General features: G+C 37.0%; 4 gene segments (V, D, J or C); 2 read left to right on the top strand and 2 right to left on the bottom strand.

Moving 5' to 3' along the window:
• Positions 1-194: 194 nt before the first annotated feature.
• Positions 195-17,248, bottom strand: LOC131984533 (Ig kappa chain V-III region MOPC 63-like). The segment is given in 4 exon segments: positions 195-552; positions 1,322-1,356; positions 16,768-17,089; positions 17,197-17,248. Coding segments are annotated over 4 exon segments (741 nt in total).
• On the bottom strand, positions 1,590-2,850 carry LOC131984535 (Ig kappa chain V region 3381-like). The segment is given in 2 exon segments: positions 1,590-2,339; positions 2,419-2,850. Coding segments are annotated over 2 exon segments (360 nt in total).
• Positions 11,964-15,363, top strand: LOC131984534 (immunoglobulin kappa variable 6D-21-like). The segment is given in 3 exon segments: positions 11,964-12,173; positions 12,253-12,534; positions 14,383-15,363. Coding segments are annotated over 3 exon segments (663 nt in total).
• Positions 17,249-19,203: 1,955 nt separating the features above from the next.
• LOC131985358 (Ig kappa chain V region Mem5-like) lies at positions 19,204-22,436 on the top strand. The segment is given in 4 exon segments: positions 19,204-19,256; positions 19,336-19,630; positions 20,816-20,853; positions 21,468-22,436. Coding segments are annotated over 4 exon segments (720 nt in total).
• Positions 22,437-23,226: the final 790 nt, after the last annotated feature.

The raw sequence follows: 23,226 nt of genomic DNA, 5'->3' as shown, positions 1-23,226 counted from the left end.
TTTTCAAAAAAGAATCTGGAAATAACGTACTTCTTATTATTGTCACTTTGGCACATTAATCTGATTCATACTCCTGATATATAACACATGTGAAGGAAAATAATTAAAAGACGGGTCACTTTTATAATATACGATAGAATTCTTTAATGTTTAAAAATCATGGGAGAAACAGAGAGAGAGCAGACTGAGAGCAGTAGCAGAGTAAAAGCAGTGAGTCAGATCAGGACTGGGAACACTGGTCTCTCCTCAGAGTCTCTGAGAGTGGAGTCTGGGAGCCCTGGGTGGCCTCACAGGTCACAGAGCCCACCTTCCTCCACTGGTCTGCAGAGAGCCTCAGGGTGCTGCTCCAGCTGTAGTGGCCGTCCTTCTCCAGCACCCCGGGGCTGCTGCTCTGCTCCCAGCTGCTGCTGCTGCTGCTGCCGTCCACCTTCCAGGACAGACTCCAGTCTGAGGGGAAGCCCTTGTTGGCCAGGCACATGAGCGTGGCCGTCCCCTGCTGCAGCTGCTCACTGGAGGGGGGCAGCACCGTCAGGGTGGGGACGACTCGACCCACTGGAGGAGGAGACGAGATGAAGAGAGTCACACAGAGAGAACAGAAACTTTCTACAGAGTTTCACTTCCCTCTCAGAGCTCAGTGAACCGTGGCAACAGACGCTCTCAGACCTAAAGATAGAGTTTCTCTCTTTAGTTTAATTACTAAACATTTATCTTCACTGTAAAACAATGAATATTATAAACTCATACGAGACGATGATGTGTCATCTCTGCTGGACCTCGACAACAAACAGACAGAAAACATTTCATTGCTTCTGTTAAGAAACAAATGAAAAACATTTAACAGCACGACATGGTTAAAGTGGCTGCAGCTGCATTAATGACACTTGTTTGTTCTCATGAGGATTTGACAGATTATTAAATTTAATAGACTGGGATGAAGATAGAAGACATGCAGAGTTTCCATATTATAAACTCACTAAACACATGTTTGATAAATTACTTCTTGTTCCATTAAATTTAATTCATTTGATGTAAATAAATCATCAGGTGTATAAAATCATGATGTTAAACATGATCAACATAACTCTCTGAACGTTAATTAAAATGATACGAATATAAAAACCGTCAAGTTTAAAATATTCAGTTGAACTAAATAGTTCCTTCTTCAGACAGAATTCAGTATGTGTCTCATTAAAGTAATGGATACTGCAATAATATCAATCTTCAACTATCAGCATAAATAATCAAATAGAGCTTCTTTTCAGACAATTAACAACAACATAAATGGTGAATTTGAGTTGTTGTACAAGTCAAAGGTACTTACAGTTAACATCCAGTCTGGTTCCTCCACCGAACGTGTACCACAGTGATACAAACTCATTGAGCCGCCGTACAAAAACCTCTCACTGTAGAGAGACACGGCTCTCTGACTCTGAACACAACAAACTCTACACAAACACACTTCACATCATGTCAATATTAAAGGAAATCAATATGAAATATAAATCCCCAGCCAACAATAATTGTATTTGTTGTCACTAAAGACATGAACAAACATCATCATATAAACAAAACTTCTGACGTCTGAAAAGTATTTCACACATCTGGAATAATAATCAGAATATCGTCAGCATAGAGTGAAATAAAATGATGAGCAGATTTAAACCCACAAACTGTTTACAAACTGCTTCAGACTTAAACTAATGAAACAAGTTTATAATTAAAACATCACTGAGTTACAAGCTCTGTGAATAAACAATATTTACAGTTTTAGTGTTCATGTGTTTTCATAAATGAAGAATTGAAATCATTCTTCACAGGTTTGTTTCTGACGTGAAGTTGATTGTTTCAAATCCAATAAAAGACTTAAATGTTGAACTTTTTGAGTTAAATGCAACTTATTTATCAGTAAGATGTTCAAAGTGAATTATTAGTGACTACATTTGTGTCTTTAGAAACACTTTTAGTTTGTGTGCAGCTGTTGATTCAGATCAGTTCCTCTGCAGCTGAGGGAGGTTTTTGTACGACGCTTTTTCACTGTGTGAACGGGGTGTCGTAACCGTGCTGACAGTAGTAAACTCCTGAATCTTCAGCCTGAACTCCACTGATGGTCAAAGTGAAGTCAGTACCAGATCCACTTCCACTGAAACGATCTGAAACTCCAGACTGACGGTATGAAGCACTAAAAATAAGGAGTTTAGGAGCTTCTCCAGGTTTCTGAAGGTACCAGGAGAGGTAGTCACCAACATATGAACTGGCTTTACATCTGATGGAGACAGTCTGTCCTGGAACAGCAGACTGAGATCCAGGAGACTGAGTCAGGAGAATTTCTCCTGATGAGGCTGAAAAGATGAGAAAGAGGAGAAAGATGTTTAAGGTGGAGAAGAGATGGAAGAAGGTAAATGCTGCAGAGAGTCTCACCCTGAACAAGGAGCCCCAGGGTGGCCAGCAGCAGAGTCAGTGACATCATCATGTGTGTGTGAAAGGCCTGGACAGCCACTGATGGACAGCAGCCTCTTATGGCTGGAAGCAGAGAGGAGGACACATGTATGCAAACACACAGAGTCAGAGAGCTGCAGCTGTTTCCTGCTCACTGCTGCAGCTCCACGCTGAGACCACAAGACACTCAGATAGAAATAAAAACATGCTGGGAATTATTATTTCTCTCTCTCCTCCACCTTGGTTTGTTTCAGTTGGTTTTGTTTCGTTTGTTAGTTACTTTCAGCTTCTCCACCTTCATTTCACCACATCACCTGCATGCACACACCTCACCACTGATATACTGACTCACATCATTAAGTTTCTTTGTCTTGTATTCAATTAACCCTGTGGAGTCTCCAAAAGCTCCAAATAATCCAGACTTGTTGACTCCATCCAGACTAGAAAACAAAGCAGAGTGGAGCCCTACTGTAAATTTACCTCTACAGTTCTGGCTGTAAACTCCATGAGGCCAGTTAAAAACACAAAATGAAAATCCCATTTTATGTTGGACTAAAGGACTAAAAAAGACACAAAATGACTAAAAAAAGACACAAAAAGAAACAAAATGACAAAAAAGACACAAAATTACCAAAAAAGACAAAAAATGAGAAGACAGAATGACCACAAAAAAGCACAAGACACAAAATGACTTATTAAGACACAAAAAGACATGAAAAGGATAACAAATGGACAAAATAGCCCTGCAAGACTCCATAGAGTTAATTAAATAAACATTATTTCCTTATAACTTGAATACATGTGTGGTCTCCCTTGTTTTGTCGTGATGTTTGAGCCGGTTCATGACTAAACGGGGCTCGTCCACTCGTCCATTTCTGACTAATTTAGTGTTTTTGTTTGGACTAGTTTGGAGTGGTGGAAGTTGATTGTGGACCTTCTTGGTAAGTTACCTTTGGGAAAGTTTGCTCCACCATTTTGGTTGTTAGGTTTGGTTTTTTCGTATTGTTTTACGGGAGAGAGCTTTTTGTTTTGTTTCTCATTTTGGTGCTTTCAACAGTTGTCTCTGGAGACAATCCGGCGTTGCAGGAAGCTTCCATTGCTGGTTGCTGCATCGAGCTACCGGGCTGCAACAAAAACCGGGCTTTAGTGCATAATTACCCACCGCAATTAGCCTCCTGAAGACCAGGGGGAGCTTAGGTTAGATTCTGGTGAGGCAGTTAGTGAGATGAACTCTGATAGGTTGGATGTGTATTGTGGACGGTTGGTGCGCTGTTGGTCATGTGGAACTATGAAGCAAGAAACTGATCCCTCAGTGAGGCCTTTGTGTGATCTGGTGTCTCCAGTGGTAGTCATGGAAACTGCAGCTCATGGGTGCTTACAAAGTGGTGCGCTGGTGCGTAAATGTTCTGTACAGGGTGGTGGTTGTGTGGGAAAACCCATAGTGCAGATTGAGGTGCCTGAGAAGTTTAGAGTCTGTCATAAAAGCCTCCCATGATGATGGGGCTGTTCATGGAACTTGGCATCCAGTCTTGCAGCATTTCTTTTGGCCCAGATTGGAAGAGGATGTCGCTGTTTTCAGCAAAACTTGTCAGATGCAGAATTTGCTTGACTTTGTGAATAGCTTTAGCCATAGACTGTATATGGTGGGGCAAATGACAAAACAAAAGTTTTGTCATTTGAGGTGGCCGTTGGTTAACTCTATGGAGTCTTGTTGGTTTTAGACACTTTTTCATTCTGCCTGTATATATCACATAAAAAATGTTTACCATGCCATGTTGGTATCATCTTTATTCAGCACAACCTCACCTATACGACCTGATCATTATTTTTTTTTCATTTTGACTAACTGGATCAACATTTTGAACACAAAAAAATTCCACGAAAAAATTCCACATAAAACCCACACAAAAAATGCCAAAAAAAAACAAAAAACACACGTTAAAAAAAACACAAAAAACCGCAAAAAAACAATTGTCAAAAAACACAAAAAATAAAAAATAAAAATTACAAAAAAAATCCCACAAAAACATGCATAAAAAACCCCACAAAAAACATTTTGTTTTACAAAAAACAGAAAAATACACACACAAAAATCACAAAAACCATTCAACACAAAATATTGCATTAAAAAAGCTGAATGCACACTGCAAAATTTGAAAAACCTCTACAAAAACGTGAGTAAAATCATGTTACACTTGGTCATGGTGGTTTTCACTTTTGCTGCTGTTGACGCTAACTGGGACAAATGGAAACTTGTAGAAAAGCCAAAAGTTTAGAGTTGAGCTGACAGCAGACAGCGCCCCGTGCTGCTGAACGTTTTTACGTCGTGACGTCATGAAGAAGTCGAGCTCCGGAGCTTTCTTGGACTCCAGAGGGTTTTAATGTTACCTTATTTGTGCTTTTCCTTTCGATCATGTTTCTCTGCTGCTCTGTGTTCAAATGCTCCTACAGGTCTCCAGGTAGCGGAGCGGGGAGGAAGAGTGCTGTGACGAACTGGTAATGTAAACAAAATTAAAGGTAGCCTTACTATTATGTTTTTCAGTCTGACTTAAGTTCCCGCATAAGAATTATCTTTGGGGGTGGGATTATTTAATGTATGCTGCGGAGCACCTGTACACCTCACCACTGATATACTGACTCACATAATTAAGTTTTTTTGTGTTGTTTTCAATTAATTAAATAAACATTATTTTCTTATAACTTGAATACACGTGTGGTCTCCGTTGTTTTGTCGTGATCTATGATCATATCATTTCTAAATATTGATTAAGTAAGTCAGAGTGAAACATAATGATCACACTGCAAATTATTTGTTTCATTATTTTTACTTGTTTGGGAAATGTAGTGCCTTTTTTAGTAATTTTCTGTATTTTTTAGTAATTTTCTGTATTTTTTAGTAATTTTCTGTATTTTTTAGTAAGTTTATGTATATTTTTTAAATTCATTTTGTGTCTTTTATTAATTGTGTCTTTTTTACTAATTTTGCGTCTTTTAGTAATTGTGTGTATGTTTTTAGTAATTTAGTAATAAGTCTTTTTGTTGTAATTTTGTGTCATATTTGAGTAATTTTATGTTGTTGTTTTTTTTTTTTGTAATTTTGTGTCGTATTTTTTTATGTCTTTTCTGGTCACATGTTGAACACTTAAAATAATAAATGAACTCTTAAAACCAGATAAATGAAAGCTGCCAGCAGTGATGAACTGGCCCGAGCAGAGTGACCTGATGATTATTTGGTTCTTACCAAGATAAAAAAAAAACTTTATATTTAGAAGTGTTCAACATAAAATAAGAGGCACAGGCAGCAGCACAGGCAGCAGCACAGGCAGCAGCCAATATCCACCAGGCCCAGTATATTAGGCAACCACCAGGAATAAGGCTATCTTTAGCTCAGCCTCAAGCCAGCTCCAAGCCACCCAGTCATGAACAGGACAAGGCTACTACACTAGTAACTGCTGCAGTGGAAGGTTTGATTTTAACCTATATTCCACTACTAGTATTTTAGGGAGCTTACTTATCTTTATTCTTCTCTTTATTCCTTATTTAAATCATTTAAAATGCCACCTAAGAAAAGTGAAGAAGACCTCATTTCTCTCTCATTTGTTCGTGAGCTTTTGGACCAGCAAAAGTCCTACTACAAAGACCTTATCCTGCAACAAGAGAACAGTTTCAAGGGTTTTGTGCAAAATAATGATTAATGATTCAAGCAATAAGCGTTATGATGATTTGTCTAGAGAAATGCAGGAGGTCAAAAGGAGCCTTGAATACTCTCAAAGGGAAGTGGATGAGTTGATGGCCACTCTCAAATCTGTGACAACTGGTGCTATTAAAAATCTCCAATCCAACATTGAGGCTCTTCAAGCTGATAACAAACACTGGTTGGCCAAAGTCGAGCATCTAGAAAATCAGTCTAGAAGAAACAATATTGTCATTGACGGTATCCCAGAATCACCTGACGAAAATTGGGCTGACTCTGAAAAGATATTTAGAGAAATTTTAAGTGAAAAAATGAAAATGGATCAAAAACATATAGAAATAGAAAGAGCACACCGTATTGGAAAGCCATCGACCGTTGAGGCCAGAAGGCCAAGATCAATGATAGTGAAGTTATTCAGGCACAAAGACAGACAGGCAATCCTTTCTAAAGCCAACTATCTAAAGGGTACCAACATTTATATGAACGCCAAAAGCGCAAAGAACTGTAACCGGAGATGAGAGCTGCAAGAGCAAGGGGAGAATGGGCCTATCTGAAATATGATAGACTCATTGTGCAACCCAGGAGAGAACAGCAGAATAGTTCTAGCAAGTAGAATGGAGTATTAATGTCACCCAAGACTTTTGTAAACCACGTATCCATTTGCTTCAGATAGTTTATGTCTGCACAACCCCAGTGTCTATTCGTTGAAAGGGATCTTAGCTCATGTTATGCCCAGTCCAATGCACCAATTAATAATGATTTTTATTCACTGCAACAAAGTGATGACAAGATCTACAATACTTCATTTAATCCTGATTTATTTTTGTCTTTAAACAATATATCCACAAATGATGATTTGGATGGTTTTGCTCATTGTCCATCCTCATGTGAGTATTTTTCTGAAATTAATTTTAATTATTTTATTTCAAAATACAGTGAGTCCCTCATCTTTTCTACTCTACATCTAAATATAAGAAGTCTCTCTAAAAACTATGACAATTTCTATCATTATCTTTCATCATTGAACCATCTTTTCTCAATTATTGCATTAACTGAAACATGGCTTACAGAGGATATTAGCTGACTATTTAAAATAGCTGACTATACAGTCACACATAGATGTAGAGGAGGTAGAGGTGGTGGAGTTTCTCTCTATGTCCAAAAGGGTTTTGATTTCAAACAAAGGGTAGATCTTGAAGTGAAGTTTCAAGAATGTAACAGTGAAGTTGTTTTTCTAGAGGTTCAAATTGTTGTTCAGAATCTGAAAAAAAGAGTGATAGTAGGTTGTATATATCGCCCTCCAAATACTGATATCAACAAGTTCAAAGAAGGTTTATTAGATGTGTTAGAACATGTTGATAATGAGAGGAAACCATGTTATTTACTAGGGGATTTTAATATCAACCTTCTAAATGAGGAAATCAAACATCACATTTCTGACCTCACAAACATACTGTCCTCCTATTACTTTTATCCTCTAATTAACAAGCCCACAAGAATAACTAGTACATCCTCTACATTGATAGATAATATTTTTACGAATGAATTTTTTAATGTTATACAAATAAATAAATCTGGTATCATTTTTATACGGATATCTCAGATCATATGCCTGTTTTTCAACTTTCTGTTTTGCACGGTAAATCAAGTATGTCCGAACCAAAGAGGTCTTTATTTCGAAGGTTCAATGACAAGAATATTAACATCTTCAGAGAGATGTTGGCAAAATTATCTTGGGAAGCCGTATATGAGGCGTTGAATGTTAACACAGCTTATGATTATTTTTTTACCAAGTTCTATTCTGTTTTTGACCAATGTTTTCCTCTGATAAATAACAGTATCAAAAAAAAAAAAGCCAGCCTGAAAAAAACCATGGTTTACTACTAAACTTAGGAAATCTGCTCTGAAGAAAAATAAATTATATAAAAAATATCTTCAAAGTCCTACTCCTTTAAATTATGCTATGTACAAATCATTAAGGAATAAATACAACCATCTTGTTAGAAATACTAAACGGGAATATTATAGTGACCAATTTAACAGCTCTAAAAATAACATTAAATCTACATGGGACACTCTGAAAAAATTGCTCAATATGAGACATGCTTCTTCTCCATCCCCGTCTGAATTTCAGGAAGGCCAAGTAAAGATAACAGAGCCATCCCAAATTGCAAATCGATTTAATGACTTCTTTGTTAATGTGGGACCACATCTTGCAAATAATATTGGCAGTGTTTTTGGCTCTCCCACTGATTATATAAGTAAAGAGTATGCTTCCTTAAATGTAAATGTTTTTGAGCCTGCAAAGTCTTCAGAGGTTCTTGATATTATCATGAGTCTCAAAAACTCTTCTCCTGGCCATGATGAAATTCCAGCCTCTTTGATCAAAAAAGTAGCTGCTTTAATTATTGAGCCCTTAACATTCATTTTTCCATGTCCCTTGAATCAGGTACTATACCTCAAGCCTTCAAAATTGCCAAAGTTATTCCGCTCTTTAAATCTGATGATCCATCTGTATTCTCCAACTATCATCCTATATCAATACTTCCTTGTTTTTCTAAAATTGTTGAAAAGCTGGTATACAGTAGAATCATGAAACACCTAGATATCAATAATATTTTGTTCAAACATCAATATGGGTTCAGAAAAAAATAGTCTACTTATATGGCTCTTTTACATCTCAGAGAAAACATTACTGCTGCTCTGGAGAAAAATGAATATACCTTAGGCATTTTTTTAGATTTATCAAAGGCTTTTGATACGGTGAATCATGAAATTTTGCTATCAAAAATGTTATGTTACGGTTTAAAAAAATTGGTTTTACAATGGGTTGAAAATTACTTAAATAGAAGAGAGCAATTTGTTGTTTTTAATGGTAATCCATCACAGAAGACTGTAATAAAATGTGGTGTCCCACAAGGGTCCATTTTAGGACCTTTGTTGTTTTTGATATATGTTAATGATCTTGCCAACGCTCCAAGTTTATTGTCACCTATAGTATTCGCTGATGACACAAATCTCTTTGTTACTGACAAGAACTTTGATTCCGTTATTGCTAAAGCAAATACTGGACTCATCCATTTTTCTTATTGGTTCAAGTTAAATAAGTTATCAATCAATGTCAAGAAATCTAACTTTATTATTTTTAGAAATAAGAACAAGATTTATAATGCAGAGAGAGCCAAAATTTATATCAATGACAGTGCACTTGCTCAAGTTTCATCAGTAAAGTTCTTAGGTGTCTACATTGATGAAAAACTCTGTTTTAAGAATCATTGTGAACTTGTCTGTAAAAAGGTTTCAAAATCGTTGGGCATTATAAAAAGGGTTAAACACCATTTGAAAAAGAGCACACTTCCAACATTGTGTTACAGTTTAATTTATCCTTACATATCTTACTGTAATATAATTTGGGCGAGCACTTACCATTCTTATTTACAGGCAATTCATAGATTTCAGAAATCCTTTGTAAGAATTGCCACTAACTCTTCTTATTTAGCCCATAAACTAAACCATTATTTAAACAATTGCAACTACTTACAATTTATGAGGTCAATAAGTATCAAACAGGGGTTCTTATGTATAAAGTAATTTGCCTTCCTGCATCTTTATCTAACTTTTTTCATAGTTACTTTGAGTTTAATTCTCATTATCATGCACATCTTACAAGAAGAAAGAATGATTTACATATTCCTTTCTGTAGGACCTCTGTTGCCAAATTCTCATTTGTTTATCAAGGTGCAGTGGAATGACATAAAACATCTAACAGAATCATGTTCCTCTTTAAATACTTTTAAGACCAAGCTCAAAAAATCCCTATAGATGTTCTACACCTTTGTATTTGTTTTGTTTAAATTTTGTTTGTATTTTTATTCATTTTTTTCATCTAGCTATGTAATTTAAGTAAAGTATAGTTACTTATAGGTTTAAGAGGGAGGGTCGTGTATATAAGCCCTTTGGGCTTTTTGATCTTTCCTGCATTTTCTTTTACTGTTTCTTGTACTGTTATTTCCTAACGATTGTATGTTTTTTAAGTGCAAACAACAACAATAAATAAATAAAATAAAATAAATAAAAATAAAAACATTTACAATTGAAATCATAATAAATACATTTCAAGTTATTCTACAAATAAATATTTAATGAATACACATATTAACTATTTGTAATCTGTAATATTTAAAATGTATTATTTGTCAAATAACTTACTTTTGCTGTCAGACTTTAAATTATTTTTACAAGTTATATTTCAGGGAAAACTGAAATATTATTTGCTATGAGAGAATGAGCCAGCAGGTGGCAGAGCTGCACTGAACGTCACTTTCAGCTTTAAAAGATGATCTTCATCATTTCATCACTACTGAAGCTCTGAAAGGACATTTCTCTAAAAATCCATTTCATTTCAATTTAATTGATACAACCTGGAGGAAAATATCAGTTTTACAACAATAACTGCAACGAATGAAGAAGATATTTGTGTTGAAATGATGCAGGAGCTCAGCCGGCTGGAGTGAGTGATGCAGACGCTGTAGACGCTGCAGATGATCAGACCATCAGATGCCGCAGACGCAGCAGATGATGCAGACAATGTAGACGCTGCAAACGATGCAGACGATGCAGACGCTGCAGACAATGCAGACGATGCAGACGCTGCAAACGATGCAGACGATGCAGACGCTGCAGACGATGCAGACGCTGCAGACGATGCAGACAATGCAGACGATGCAGACAATGCAGATACTGCAGACAATGCAGACCATCAGACGATGCAGACAATGCAGACGCTGCAAACGATGCAGACGCTGCAGACACATTTAGGAAATTGGAAGTTTCTCTGCAGCTGCAGCGACCGTCGTTTCACTTCCTTCTTTGAGCTTCGAGAGCGAAACAGCAGAGACTATTCACTGAACCATGGAAACAGTTTCGGCACGGAACAGACACGTGGTTTCTCTCACTTCACTTCTGACTAAAGTCAGACTCTATTAATATTCAAATGAATAAATAAATAGGCCTGAAGTATAATTAATTTTTTTTAAAGTATAGAAATACAATTAATGTGGATTCTCTTTAAGTTTTCAGTGGTTGAGCAGAAAAAATAAAATCCATCAATATTAAAATTAAGATATAAAATATCAAATATATAATGCATTAGAAATAATTAATTAAAAATATACATTTAATGTGGTTATAAATAGAAAATAAAATCCATCAATAATAAAATCAAGAAATTTAATTAAAAATAAAAATGAAGAAGGCCACATTTTGATTTAAAAAAAAAATATATATATATATATATATATATATATATCTTAAAAGATACACTTTATGTGGTTTCTCTCACTTTTGGTGCTAATTCATAGACAGTACAATCCACTAATAATAATAAAAATAGGTAAATAAATAAATGAACCACCTGTTAATGAAACATAGAATAATTAAATAAATATAAAAATAAAGGAGAATAAATAAATAATACATTAATGTGGATTCTCTTGTATGATTTCTGACAGAAGCTTTCAGTGGTTCAGCAGAGGAAATCAAATCCATCAATCATGTAATAAATAAATAAAAATTAAACAAATAATACAATGAAAGAGACCAGAAAAGATACAATAAAATCAAATCAAATAAATAATTAAATAATCAAATGTAGTTTCTCTTGAAGTTTTTGGTTGTTAACAAAGGGAAATAAATATATATTAATATAATAATGAATAAGTAAAATTGCAAAAACTAAACAAATTCCACAGGTTAATACAAATTAAATATATTAATAGATATAATGAATAAAAAATGATAAAAAATTATAATTCCCAGCATGTTTTTATTTCTATCTGAGTGTCTTGTGGTCTCAGCGTGGAGCTGCAGCAGTGAGCAGGAAACAGCTGCAGCTCTCTGACTCTGTGTGTTTGCATACATGTGTCCTCCTCTCTGCTTCCAGCCATAAGAGGCTGCTGTCCATCAGTGGCTGTCCAGGCCTTTCACACACACATGATGATGTCACTGACTCTGCTGCTGGCCACCCTGGGGCTCCTTGTTCAGGGTGAGACTCTCTGCAGCATTTACCTTCTTCCATCTCTTCTCCACCTTAAACATCTTTCTCCTCTTTCTCATCTTTTCAGCCTCATCAGGAGAAATCCTCCTGACTCAGTCTCCTGGATCTCAGTCTGCTGTTCCAGGACAGACTGTCTCCATCAGCTGTAAAGTCAGTTCAAGTGTTGGTTACAACCTCGAGTGGTACCTTCAGAAACCTGGAGAAGCTCCTAAACTCCTGATTTATAGTGCTTCAGGCCGTCAGTCTGGAGTTTCAGATCGCTTCAGTGGAAGTGGATCTGACCCTGACTACACTCTGACCATCAGTGGAGTTCAGGCTGAAGATTCAGGAGTTTACTACTGTCAGCAGGGTCTGAGCTCCCCGTTCACACAGTGAAAAAGCGTCGTACAAAAACCTCCCTCAGCTGCAGAGGAACTGATCTGAATCAACAGCTGCACACAAACTAAAAGTGTTTCTAAAGACACAAATGTAGTCACTAATAATTCACTTTGAACATCTTACTGATAAATAAGTTGCATTTAAATCAAAAAGATCAATATTTTAGTATTTGATTTCATTTGAAACAATCAACTTCACATCAGAAACAAACCTGTGAAGAATGATTTTATTTCTTCATTTATGAAAACACATGAACACTAAAACTCTAAATATTGTTTATTCACAGAGTTTGTGAGTCAGTGATGTTTTAATTTCAAACTAGTTTCATTAGTTTCAGTCTGCAGCAGTTTGTAATCAGTTTGTAGGTTTAAATCTGCACATTATTTTATTTCACTCTATGCTGACAATAATCTGATAATTATTCCAGATGTGTGAAATACTTTTCAGACGTCAGAAGTTTTATTTATATGATGATGTTTGTTCATGTCTTTAGTGACAACAAAGACATTTATTGTTGTTTCTGTCAGCTCAGTTTATCTGTGATTTCATACACTCACTGACACCTAAAAATAAAGTTCACATACATTTTTAATAATAAATATTATAATTTATTCTCTCCAACTCCCCGGGCCAGCTGGGGATATATATTTCATATTGATTTCCTTTAATATTGACATGATGTGAAGAGTGTTTGTGTAGAGTTTGTTGTGTTCAGAGTCAGAGAGCCGTGTCTCTCTACAGTGAGAGGTTTTTGTACGGCGGCTCAATGAGTTTGTATCACTGTGGTACACGTTCGGTGGAGGAACCAGACTGGATGTTGGAAGTAAGTCAAATATCTTACATTTGTAATATTTTATCAGTCATCTTTTTTTCTGTTTTTATATTTCACGGTCCAGAAAAAAAATAGTAGCTTTACCATTTACATTGATGAGTTTTTGACAAAGATTTTGCACGCAGAGGCAAAGTTGACTTCAGCAACATAACTATATGTTATCCTGCTATCCTGTATAATACAGGATAAAACACTATTTCTAACTTCAGAGGTAAAGTTGGATCTTTAGGGTTTTTTTATTTTTAGTTCAGTCAGACAAAGTCAGAGAGCCGTGTCTCTCTACAGTGAGAGGTTTTTGTACAGCGGCTCAATGAGTTCAATGTATCACTGGGGTGGACTTTTGGTGGTGAAATGTTTCTTTAAAAAAAGTTTCTACACAAATGACTATTATAATATTGTATAATTCATTTAAATTATGTTTTTGATGTTTAGTTTTCCACCGCAATAACAAATGTTGTTATGGTGAATTAACTTCATGAAGTAACATTGAACAAAGAAAAAGATTGGAGATACATTTTTTTTTTAAATCTATATATTGTGTCATGTGTTGTTGCAGCTTTTTTCAGTCATTAAATCATTTGAACAGTTTACTAAATGATGACTGAAATCCACACGAAGAACATTTAGGTGTTGTCAGTTTATTTTCTGTATTTATTTATGTTGAATTTAAGAACTTATATAATGTGTAGTTCAGGTTTGGCATGCTGTTGATGAGAGTTTAAAAATGTTGCCTGCTTGTTTTATTTCCAGTGTAGTTTGATGTATTTCAGCTCTTTCTGTACGATGATTCTCTCTGTGCTGATATGCATGAGAGGCTTCTTAAAGGGAAGTGAAACAATGTGTGAGTGAGTGAAGCAGAGAAACCATCTGACAGAAACTCCTTAAAGGAGAAGATCAACTCTCACACAGGAAAAGTGTCCAAGTGTCTGCTGGTTGATTGACAGCTGTGTGGTCCCGCCCTCCTCTAATCTGATTGGTGTCTCCTAGGTGATGCCCGTCCCACCCTGACGGTGCTGCCCCCCTCCAGGGAGCAGCTGCAGCAGGGGACGGCCACGCTCATGTGCCTGGCCAACAAGGGCTTCCCCTCAGACTGGAGTCTGTCCTGGAAGGTGGACGGCAGCAGCAGCAGCAGCAGCTGGGAGCAGAGCAGCAGCCCCGGGGTGCTGGAGAAGGATGGCCACTACAGCTGGAGCAGCACCCTGAGGCTCTCTGCAGACCAGTGGAGGAAGGTGGGCTCTGTGACCTGTGAGGCCACCCAGGGCTCCCAGACTCCGCTCTCAGAGACTCTGAGGAGAGACCAGTGTTCCCAGTCCTGATCTGACTCACTGCTTTTACTCTGCTACTGCTTTCAGTCTGCTCTCAGTAACTCTCTTTATCTCACACCTTCTTGCTTGTGTTGATGTTTTCAACATTTTAAAAACAATAAATATTGGATCATGTGTATTATAAAAGTATTGTGACTTCCTTTGTTTGACCTATAGAATTTATTAGGAACATTCATCAGATTAACAAACAAAAATGGTTACAGTAACAATCCAGAGGAATTTTTTGTGTTTTTAAGAGGTTTTCTTACGTTGTTGTTCTATTTTATGTACAATGTTTTGTCTATTCAAGTAGTTCTTACCCTTGAATATTTGATGTTTAATGTGTTAAATATGATGAAGATCTGAAATATAAAATATAAATAATACTAGAAAGTATTCACAACATTAGAAATAAAAAGAAGCGTATCATCTGCATAAAGTCTTACATCATGAATCAAATTTAGGATTTTAATCAAACAAGCAAGTACATTTACTTGTCCTCAGCGTTTTAAATGTCTTACTCTTAGAGACTCTGAGGAGAGACCAGTGTTCCCAGTCCTGATCTGACTCACTGGTTTTGCTCTCAGTCTGCTCTCTGTAACTCTCTCTGTCTCACACGTTCTTGCATTTGTTGATGCTTTCAACATTTTAAAACAATAAAGATTTTATTATGTGTATTATGAAAGTGTCTTTTGACTTCTTTTCTTTGACATATACTGTATAACATATTACAGTCCAGTCCAAAACTGTAATGTCCAGAGTACTTTTTAGATTTTTTTAAATAGCTATTCTCAAGTTGTTGTTTCCATTTTTATGTAAATTAATTAATCTAGTTAAAAACTGTGAGACCATTTCAATAGAGAATCCCAAAGATCCCTGCTCAAACTAATTCATGACCTTAAAGATGTGATGTTCAGTTTGTTGATAGATGTTACTGATTAATTATTCTGAAGAGCTTTCCTAAAAAAATCTAAATTATAGAAATGTTCACAAAATTGGAAATAAAAAGCAGAGTATCATCTACATAAAGTAATATCAAATGAATCAAAGTCAAGATTTTAAAACAAAAAAAATAAACTTTTCTCATTTTAAAGTTTATTAAAATGTATTTATTTAATTCTTTGATAACTCTGAGACCCTGAGAGACCAGTGTTCCCAGTCCTGAGCCTAACCCTCATCAATAAACCACTACTGTCTAACTTTGATACATTATTTGTTCACATTGAGTAAAACCTCTCAGTGTGTTTCTAAAACAAAAGTAGCTTCAAAACATACAACCTAATTACTATTGTGATATTATTTTTAGAGCTGTCAAAGTTACCTCGATAATAACACGTTAACGCAAATTCATTTTAACTGAGATGATTTCTTTAACACATGCTCTGTGAGTATGAGCCCCGTAATCTGTAGTTACTGCAGGTGTGAATGAGTTACCATGGAGACGTCCAGTCTCAGATACCAGAGAGAGACTCCTCCCCCTCACCGCTCGCATAACCTCACGGTACATGCACACTTTATTTATTGTTTGTTTTAATATATTTGTTGTATCAGCCTGTTTTGATCCCACCAAGTAGAAGAGAATGTTTCTGTGAGCCTTTATTATCCCCATGTGAGGTAAGACAGTTACACTGTGTCACATTATTCACTTTAAGTCTGAAGGATCTTATTTAACTGACCAACCTTTTGTACAATCTGCCTGTTGTTGTGATGATGAGGTCAATCATTTAGTGCTGAGCTCTTTAGTTAACCTTGACACATGTTAAGTTGGACACTACATGCTGTTAGTGTTTCTGAGTCATGTTACATTCATCTCTTGTTTCTTTTTGGGCCTCAGTTTGACATGTTTTGCTTTCAGCATATTTATTGAGCATGCGTTACCTTTCAGGAAATATGAATATATTTGTGTGTATTTATAAAAGGTTAAAAGTCAGTCAATTGTGTGTGTGTGTGTGTGTGTGTGTTCAGTGAAGTGTGTCAGTCTCTGCAGTAGCTTCCAGCTGCAGCAGTCAGTTCAGTTTCTGTTCTGCTGACTGAGGGAGGTTTTTGTACGACGCTTTTTCACTGTGTGAACACACTCTGACTGTTGATAGAGTGATAACTCTGACAGTAGTAAACTGCTGCATCTTCAGCCTGAACTCCACTGATGGTCAGAGTGAAGTCAGAGTTTGATCCACTGCCCGTAAAACGACCTGGAGTCCCTGACTGACGAGTGCTAGCACGGTAAATAAACGGTTTAGGAGTTTCTCCATCTCTCTGTTGGTACCAGGCTAAATAGTAGTAGGTGCCCCCAAAATAAACATCCTGACTGGTTCTACAGCTGATGGAGACGGAGCCTCCCGGAGCAGAGCTCACTGCTCCAGACTGAGTCACTGTGACCTGTCCTCTGGACTCTGAGGACACAGAGACAGAAACATAAAGCAGCGTCATGGTTTTGTGGGCTTCATTTCAGAGGGACGGATGTTGATAGAGGAGAGGAGTTTGATTCTCTGGACTTTACCTGTGAAGCAGCAGCAGAGGAGAGTCCAGATGAGGATGCAGATCAAAGTCATGTTTTTGATGAGGAGGATTTCTGTGGCTTCTGTTGTCATGAAGGACAGCTGTCAGTCATCCAGTGTTCAACTCTCAGGACTATAAAGTCTCCCAGAGCACTGGAGCATGGTGCTGCTGATGCAAAGTGGCTCTTTATGGAAACGCCCTGACTGCTTTTTTTTTAGTTTTATTAAACATCTTTTTATAAAGTTATGTCTACAAATGTCTCATATGTATTTTGAATTTGATAATCAGGTGTTCATTGTCATTTCGCACAAATTGAAAAACATAGATGAAGCATTGTGATGAAAACAATCCCTCAGGTTAGAAAACAAAAAGATAATAATAATCATCCCGCTCTAAAACTCTGATGTCATTACTGGTTAATGAACCTTTGTACAGTCAGTGTTGTACTGAAATCAGTCTAGTCTGGGTTCACAGCAGGAAGATGAGGGTTAAACCTGTAAAGGTCTCAGGTTTGTAGATTGGAAGCCCAAGAGTAAACACACACCGGAGAAAAAAGTCTGGTCTCAATGCAGCTTTTTATTTAAGTCACAGGTAAAGTTCAGCAGCTGGACTCAGACTGACTCAGCTCTCACAGGATCCCAGTCAGAATGAACCTTGATTTCTGTAATAATTCACAATTTGATCCGCTACAGAAGTTGGACTGAAACACAACCAAGTTCTAATGAATAGTTACCTATAACATGGACGGGCCAAAAGCTGTTGTAGTATATATTATGCCATACATGGTAGGGCATATGTGGTATAGGAGTTTTGCGTCTGTAAGAGGGGCTGACCCTGACCCTTGGGGCCACACCCTGACCCTTGGGGCCTCACCCTGACCCTTGGTCAGAACAGAGTCTCCAGTCTGTTTGGGGGCTCTGGGGACAGGTGCATATCTGACAGAAGAAGGGTTGGAATGTGGACCTAAATAAGGTTAAAAAGTAAATGTAGTGTGGGTCTGTGCCCTTAAATACTCTCACACATAGAAAGAAATTGCAGAGAGAACAAGGGCTACATTCGACATGGGACACCTTTCATTCAGCAGTCTCGAAATTGACAAAGTTCTCCTCCGCTGTACCAAGGCAGTGTATTTTGATGATTGATAATAAAGAAAACTAAAGGGAACTTCAACTTGGTCTTAAATCCATTTTTCTCACTCAGAGAGGTAGTAAATTTATACGACGCTGTCCAAGTCTCTTCAGGGTTGTGATACACAATGTGTGTGTGTGTGTTGTTCTTACAGCCGCATGTCCATGATTAACAAAGCCTGAACAAGATAACTTCTGTGGGAACATACTGCGCTGTCTCAGGCCTGTGAGAAAGAGATTATAAAATCACTAGTGAAGTGGAAAGTTACAAGTTACTCTGCACAGCATTATAATTATCCAAATATAAGTGTACTGTAAGCTTTAAGCGTATTTACTTCTCTTGTGATTGGCTTATTCATCTTTAATGTGTGTGGATAAGTTAACACACACACACACGCTATACTTGTTTGATTGTGTGTTTTGTTTAACTTTACTTAGCTTTTTTAAGAATTAATACTTTTTGGAATACATACGCTGTTTATTTAATTTTTACATATATGATTGATGCTCACCTTTTCTATGGAAAGACACTCCAAATTCTTTAACCTTTACTGAATATTAATATTGTAAATTTGTTATCATCATGTCAATTATTAACATCAGTATGAATGAATCAGTTATTACAAATAATAGTTATTTCTTATAATTAATAATTATTCTGATCTAAATACACTTTGAACCATGAAACCCACACAGGTGGTGCTCAGGTTGGAGGCATATGAAAAGCCCAACATTAGTGTCGTCAGCGTGGAGCTGCAGCAGTGAGCAGGAAACAGCTGCAGCTCTCTGACTCTGTGTGTTTGCATACATGTGTCCTCCTCTCTGCTTCCAGCCATAAGAGGCTGCTGTCCATCAGTGGCTGTCCAGGCCTTTCACACACACATGATGATGTCACTGACTCTGCTGCTGGCCACCCTGGGGCTCCTTGTTCAGGGTGAGACTCTCTGCAGCATTTACCTTCTTCCATCTCTTCTCCACGTTAAACATCTTTCTCCTCTTTCTCATCTTTTCAGCCTCATCAGGAGAAATCCTCCTGACTCAGTCTCCTGGATCTCAGTCTGCTGTTCCAGGACAGACTGTCTCCATCAGCTGTAAAGCCAGTTCGAGTGTTAGTGGCTACCTCTCCTGGTACCTTCAGAAACCTGGAGAAGCTCCTAAACTCCTGATATATTACGCTTCAACCCGTCAGTCTGGAGTTTCAGATCGTTTCAGTGGAGGTGGATCTGGTACTGACTACACTCTGACCATCAGTGGAGTTCAGGCTGAAGATTCAGGAGTTTACTACTGTCAGCAGGGTGCGAGCTACCCGTTCACACAGTGAAAAAGCGTCGTACAAAAACCTCCCTCAGCTGCAGAGGAACTGATCTGAATCAACAGCTGCACACAAACTAAAAGTGTTTCTAAAGACACAAATGTAGTCACTAATAATTCACTTTGAACATCTTATTGATCAATAAGTTGTATTTAACTCAAAAAGTTCAACATTTAAGTCTTTTATTGGATTTGAAACAATCAACTTCACGTCAGAAACAAACCTGTGAAGAAAGATTTCAATTCTCCATTTATGAAAACACATGAACACTAAAACTGTAAATATTGTTTATTCACAGAGTTTGTGAGTCAGTGATGTTTTAATTGCAAACAAGTTTAATTAGTTTCAGTCTGAAGCAGTTTGTAAACAGTTTGTGGGTTTAAATCAGCACATCATTTTATTTCACTCTATGCTGACGATATTCTGATTATTATTCCAGATGTGTGAAATACTTTTCAGACGTCAGAAGTTTTATTTATATGATGATGTTTGTTCATGTCTTTAGTGACAACAAAGACATTTATTGTTGTTTCTTTCAGCTCAGTTTATCTTTGATTTCAAACACTTTCTTACACCAAAAAATAAAGTTCACATACATTTAAAATAAATATTATTAATATATATTCTCTCCAACTCCCTGGACCAGTTGGGGATTTAGATTTCATATTGATTTCCTTTAATATTGACATGATGTGAAGAGTGTTTGTGTAGAGTTTGTTGTGTTCAGAGTCAGAGAGCCGTGTCTCTCTACAGTGAGAGGTTTTTGTACGGCGGCTCAATGAGTTTGTATCACTGTGGTACACGTTCGGTGGAGGAACCAGACTGGATTTTGGAAGTAAGTCAAATATCTTACATTTGTAATATTTTATCAGTCATCTTTCTTTCTGTTTTTATATTTCATGGTCCAGGAAAAAAATAGTAGCTTAACCATTTTTATTGATGAGTTTTTGACAAAGATTTTGCACTCAGAGACAAAGTTGACTTCAGCAACATAACTTCAAAACCTCATTGTAGTGAAAATTACATTTTAAATCATAGGATAAAACACTATTTCTAACTTCAGAGGTAAAGTTGGATCTTTAGGGTTTTTATTTTTAGTTCAGTCAGACAAAGTCAGAGAGCCGTGTCTCTCTACAGTGAGAGGTTTTTGTACGGCGGCTCAATGAGTTTGTATCACTGTGGTGGACTTTTGGTGGAGGAACCAGACTGGATGTTGGAAGTAGGTCAACTGTTTCTTTAAAAAAGTTTCTGCACAGATTAATATTATAATAACAATTTAAATTAATAATACAAATTCATTTAAATTGTGTTTTTTGATGTTTAGTTTTCCACCACAATAGTGAGTGTTGTTATGTTCAATTATCTTCATGAATTAACATTGAACAAAGATAAAGATTGGAGATACATTTTTTTCATAATCTTTATATTGTGTCATGTGTTGTTGAAGCTTTTTCAGTCATTAAATCATTTGAACAGTTCATTAAATAATGACTGAATTCCACACGAAGGAAATTTAGGTGTTGCCAGTTTATTTTCTCTATTTATTTATGTTGAATTTAAGAACTTATATATATGTAGTTCAGGTTTTGCATCTAGTGTAGTTTGATGTATTTCGGCTCTTTCTGTATGATGATTCTCTCTGTGCTGATATGCATGAGAGGCTTCTTAAAGGGAAGTGAAACAATGTGTGAGTGAGTGAAGCAGAGAAACCATCTGACAGAAACTCCTTAAAGGAGAAGATCATCTCTCACACAGGAAAGATGTCCAAATGTCTGCTGGTTGATTGACAGCTGTGTGGTGCCGCCCTCCTCTAATCTGATTGGTGTCTCCTAGGTGATGCCCGTCCCACCCTGACGGTGCTGCCCCCCTCCAGTGAGCAGCTGCAGCAGGGGACGGCCACGCTCATGTGCCTGGCCAACAAGGGCTTCCCCTCAGACTGGAGTCTGTCCTGGAAGGTGGACGGCAGCAGCAGCAGCAGCAGCATCAGCTGGGAGCAGAGCAGCAGCCCCGGGGTGCTGGAGAAGGACGGCCACTACAGCTGGAGCAGCACCCTGAGGCTCTCTGCAGACCAGTGGAGGAAGGTGGGCTCTGTGACCTGTGAGGCCACCCAGGGCTCCCAGACTCCGCTCTCAGAGACTCTGAGGAGAGACCAGTGTTCCCAGTCCTGATCTGACTCACTGCTTTTACTCTGCTACTGCTCTCAGTCTGCTCTCTTTCTCTGTTTCTCTCATGATGTTTCAACATTAAAGAATTCCATCGTATGTTTTAAAAGTGACCAGTCTTTTGAATTCCTTTCTCTCACATGTGTTATATATCATGAGCACGAATCAGATTAATGTGCCAAAGTGACAATTGTAAGAAGTACATTTTTCCAGATTCATTTTTCAAAATATTTTTAAGACTGTAGACATGGTGCAGCCATTTCAATGGTAAATCACAAAGCTATCAGATTTAACTAATCTATACTTTTGAAGATCATAAGTTAATATGTCATTAAATTTGTATTTTTACCCAAGATCATTTATCATTCATTTGTAATCCTATGTTCCCAATATAAATGGTGCCCCGTTTAGAGGTATCCCTACACATATTTTGGGACATCCTAAAATCCCAACATATTGGTGCCCCGTGTGAGGCAGTGTACAGTTGGTAATCACTCTGCACTCTGTAACTCTCATTTTCACACATGTTCTGGCTTATTTTGATGCTTTCAACATTTATAAAGCAATAAAGATTTTATTGTGTTTATTATGAATGTGTCTTTTGGCTTCATTTCTGTTACAAATATAAGATACAACACTCCAAGAGTACTTTTTAGTGGCTCTAAGTACTTTTTAGTGACCTTAAGAGGTTTTTCTTGAATTGTTATAAGATTTTTATGTAAATTTATTAAACAAGGTAAAAACTGTGAGACCATTTCAGTGGTGAATCCCAATCTACAATCAATTACAATCTAATGACACACAAATCATACATGATACAGACAGTACATTTAATCTGGCACACAGAGACACAGAGAGTTTTGTAGATCACGTCAGAGATAAGGAAATATGATCTTTCATTTCTATTACACAGGATAATGATTTGATTTTAATTTTTCAAAACTCAGCTTGGTGTAATGGGAAATCCAAACTAAAGACTTGATGTTAATTCAAAAAAGGATTGAGAGAAGCCAGATGGTCTGCACTGACTTCTGATCTGATTGTAACTTATATTGTGAACTCAAATCTTTCTTCAGCAGGTGCAGCTTAACTATGAATCCTAGAATTGCTTCACAATGTTGTTTGCACATTCATGCATTGTTTATACATTTACATACCTACACATCAGTTCTGTTAGTCCTTCCTTTCAACCAGAGTTTTTTCTCTACAGCTGATCAGTTTTCAGGTGTTTTTTCTGCCTAATCACCTCATTCTCCTCACCTGAGATCCTCTGCCAGTCTCTCCAGCTGCAGGTCATCCCCTCATCACATCAGTTTGTACTTCAGTCCTGATTTTCACTGGACTCAGTTTTGTCTTTCCTCTATGGAACATGAATATTGTCGGTATTGTCTAACAAATATGCATTTTCAGTCCGAATTTTAATTCCAAAC

This window comes from Centropristis striata, chromosome 14 (assembly GCF_030273125.1).
Source record: "Centropristis striata isolate RG_2023a ecotype Rhode Island chromosome 14, C.striata_1.0, whole genome shotgun sequence".
Lineage (NCBI taxonomy): Eukaryota > Metazoa > Chordata > Actinopteri > Perciformes > Serranidae > Centropristis > Centropristis striata.
The sequence above is the reverse complement of the archived record's forward strand: the minus strand, read 5'-3'. Positions and strand labels throughout refer to the sequence as shown.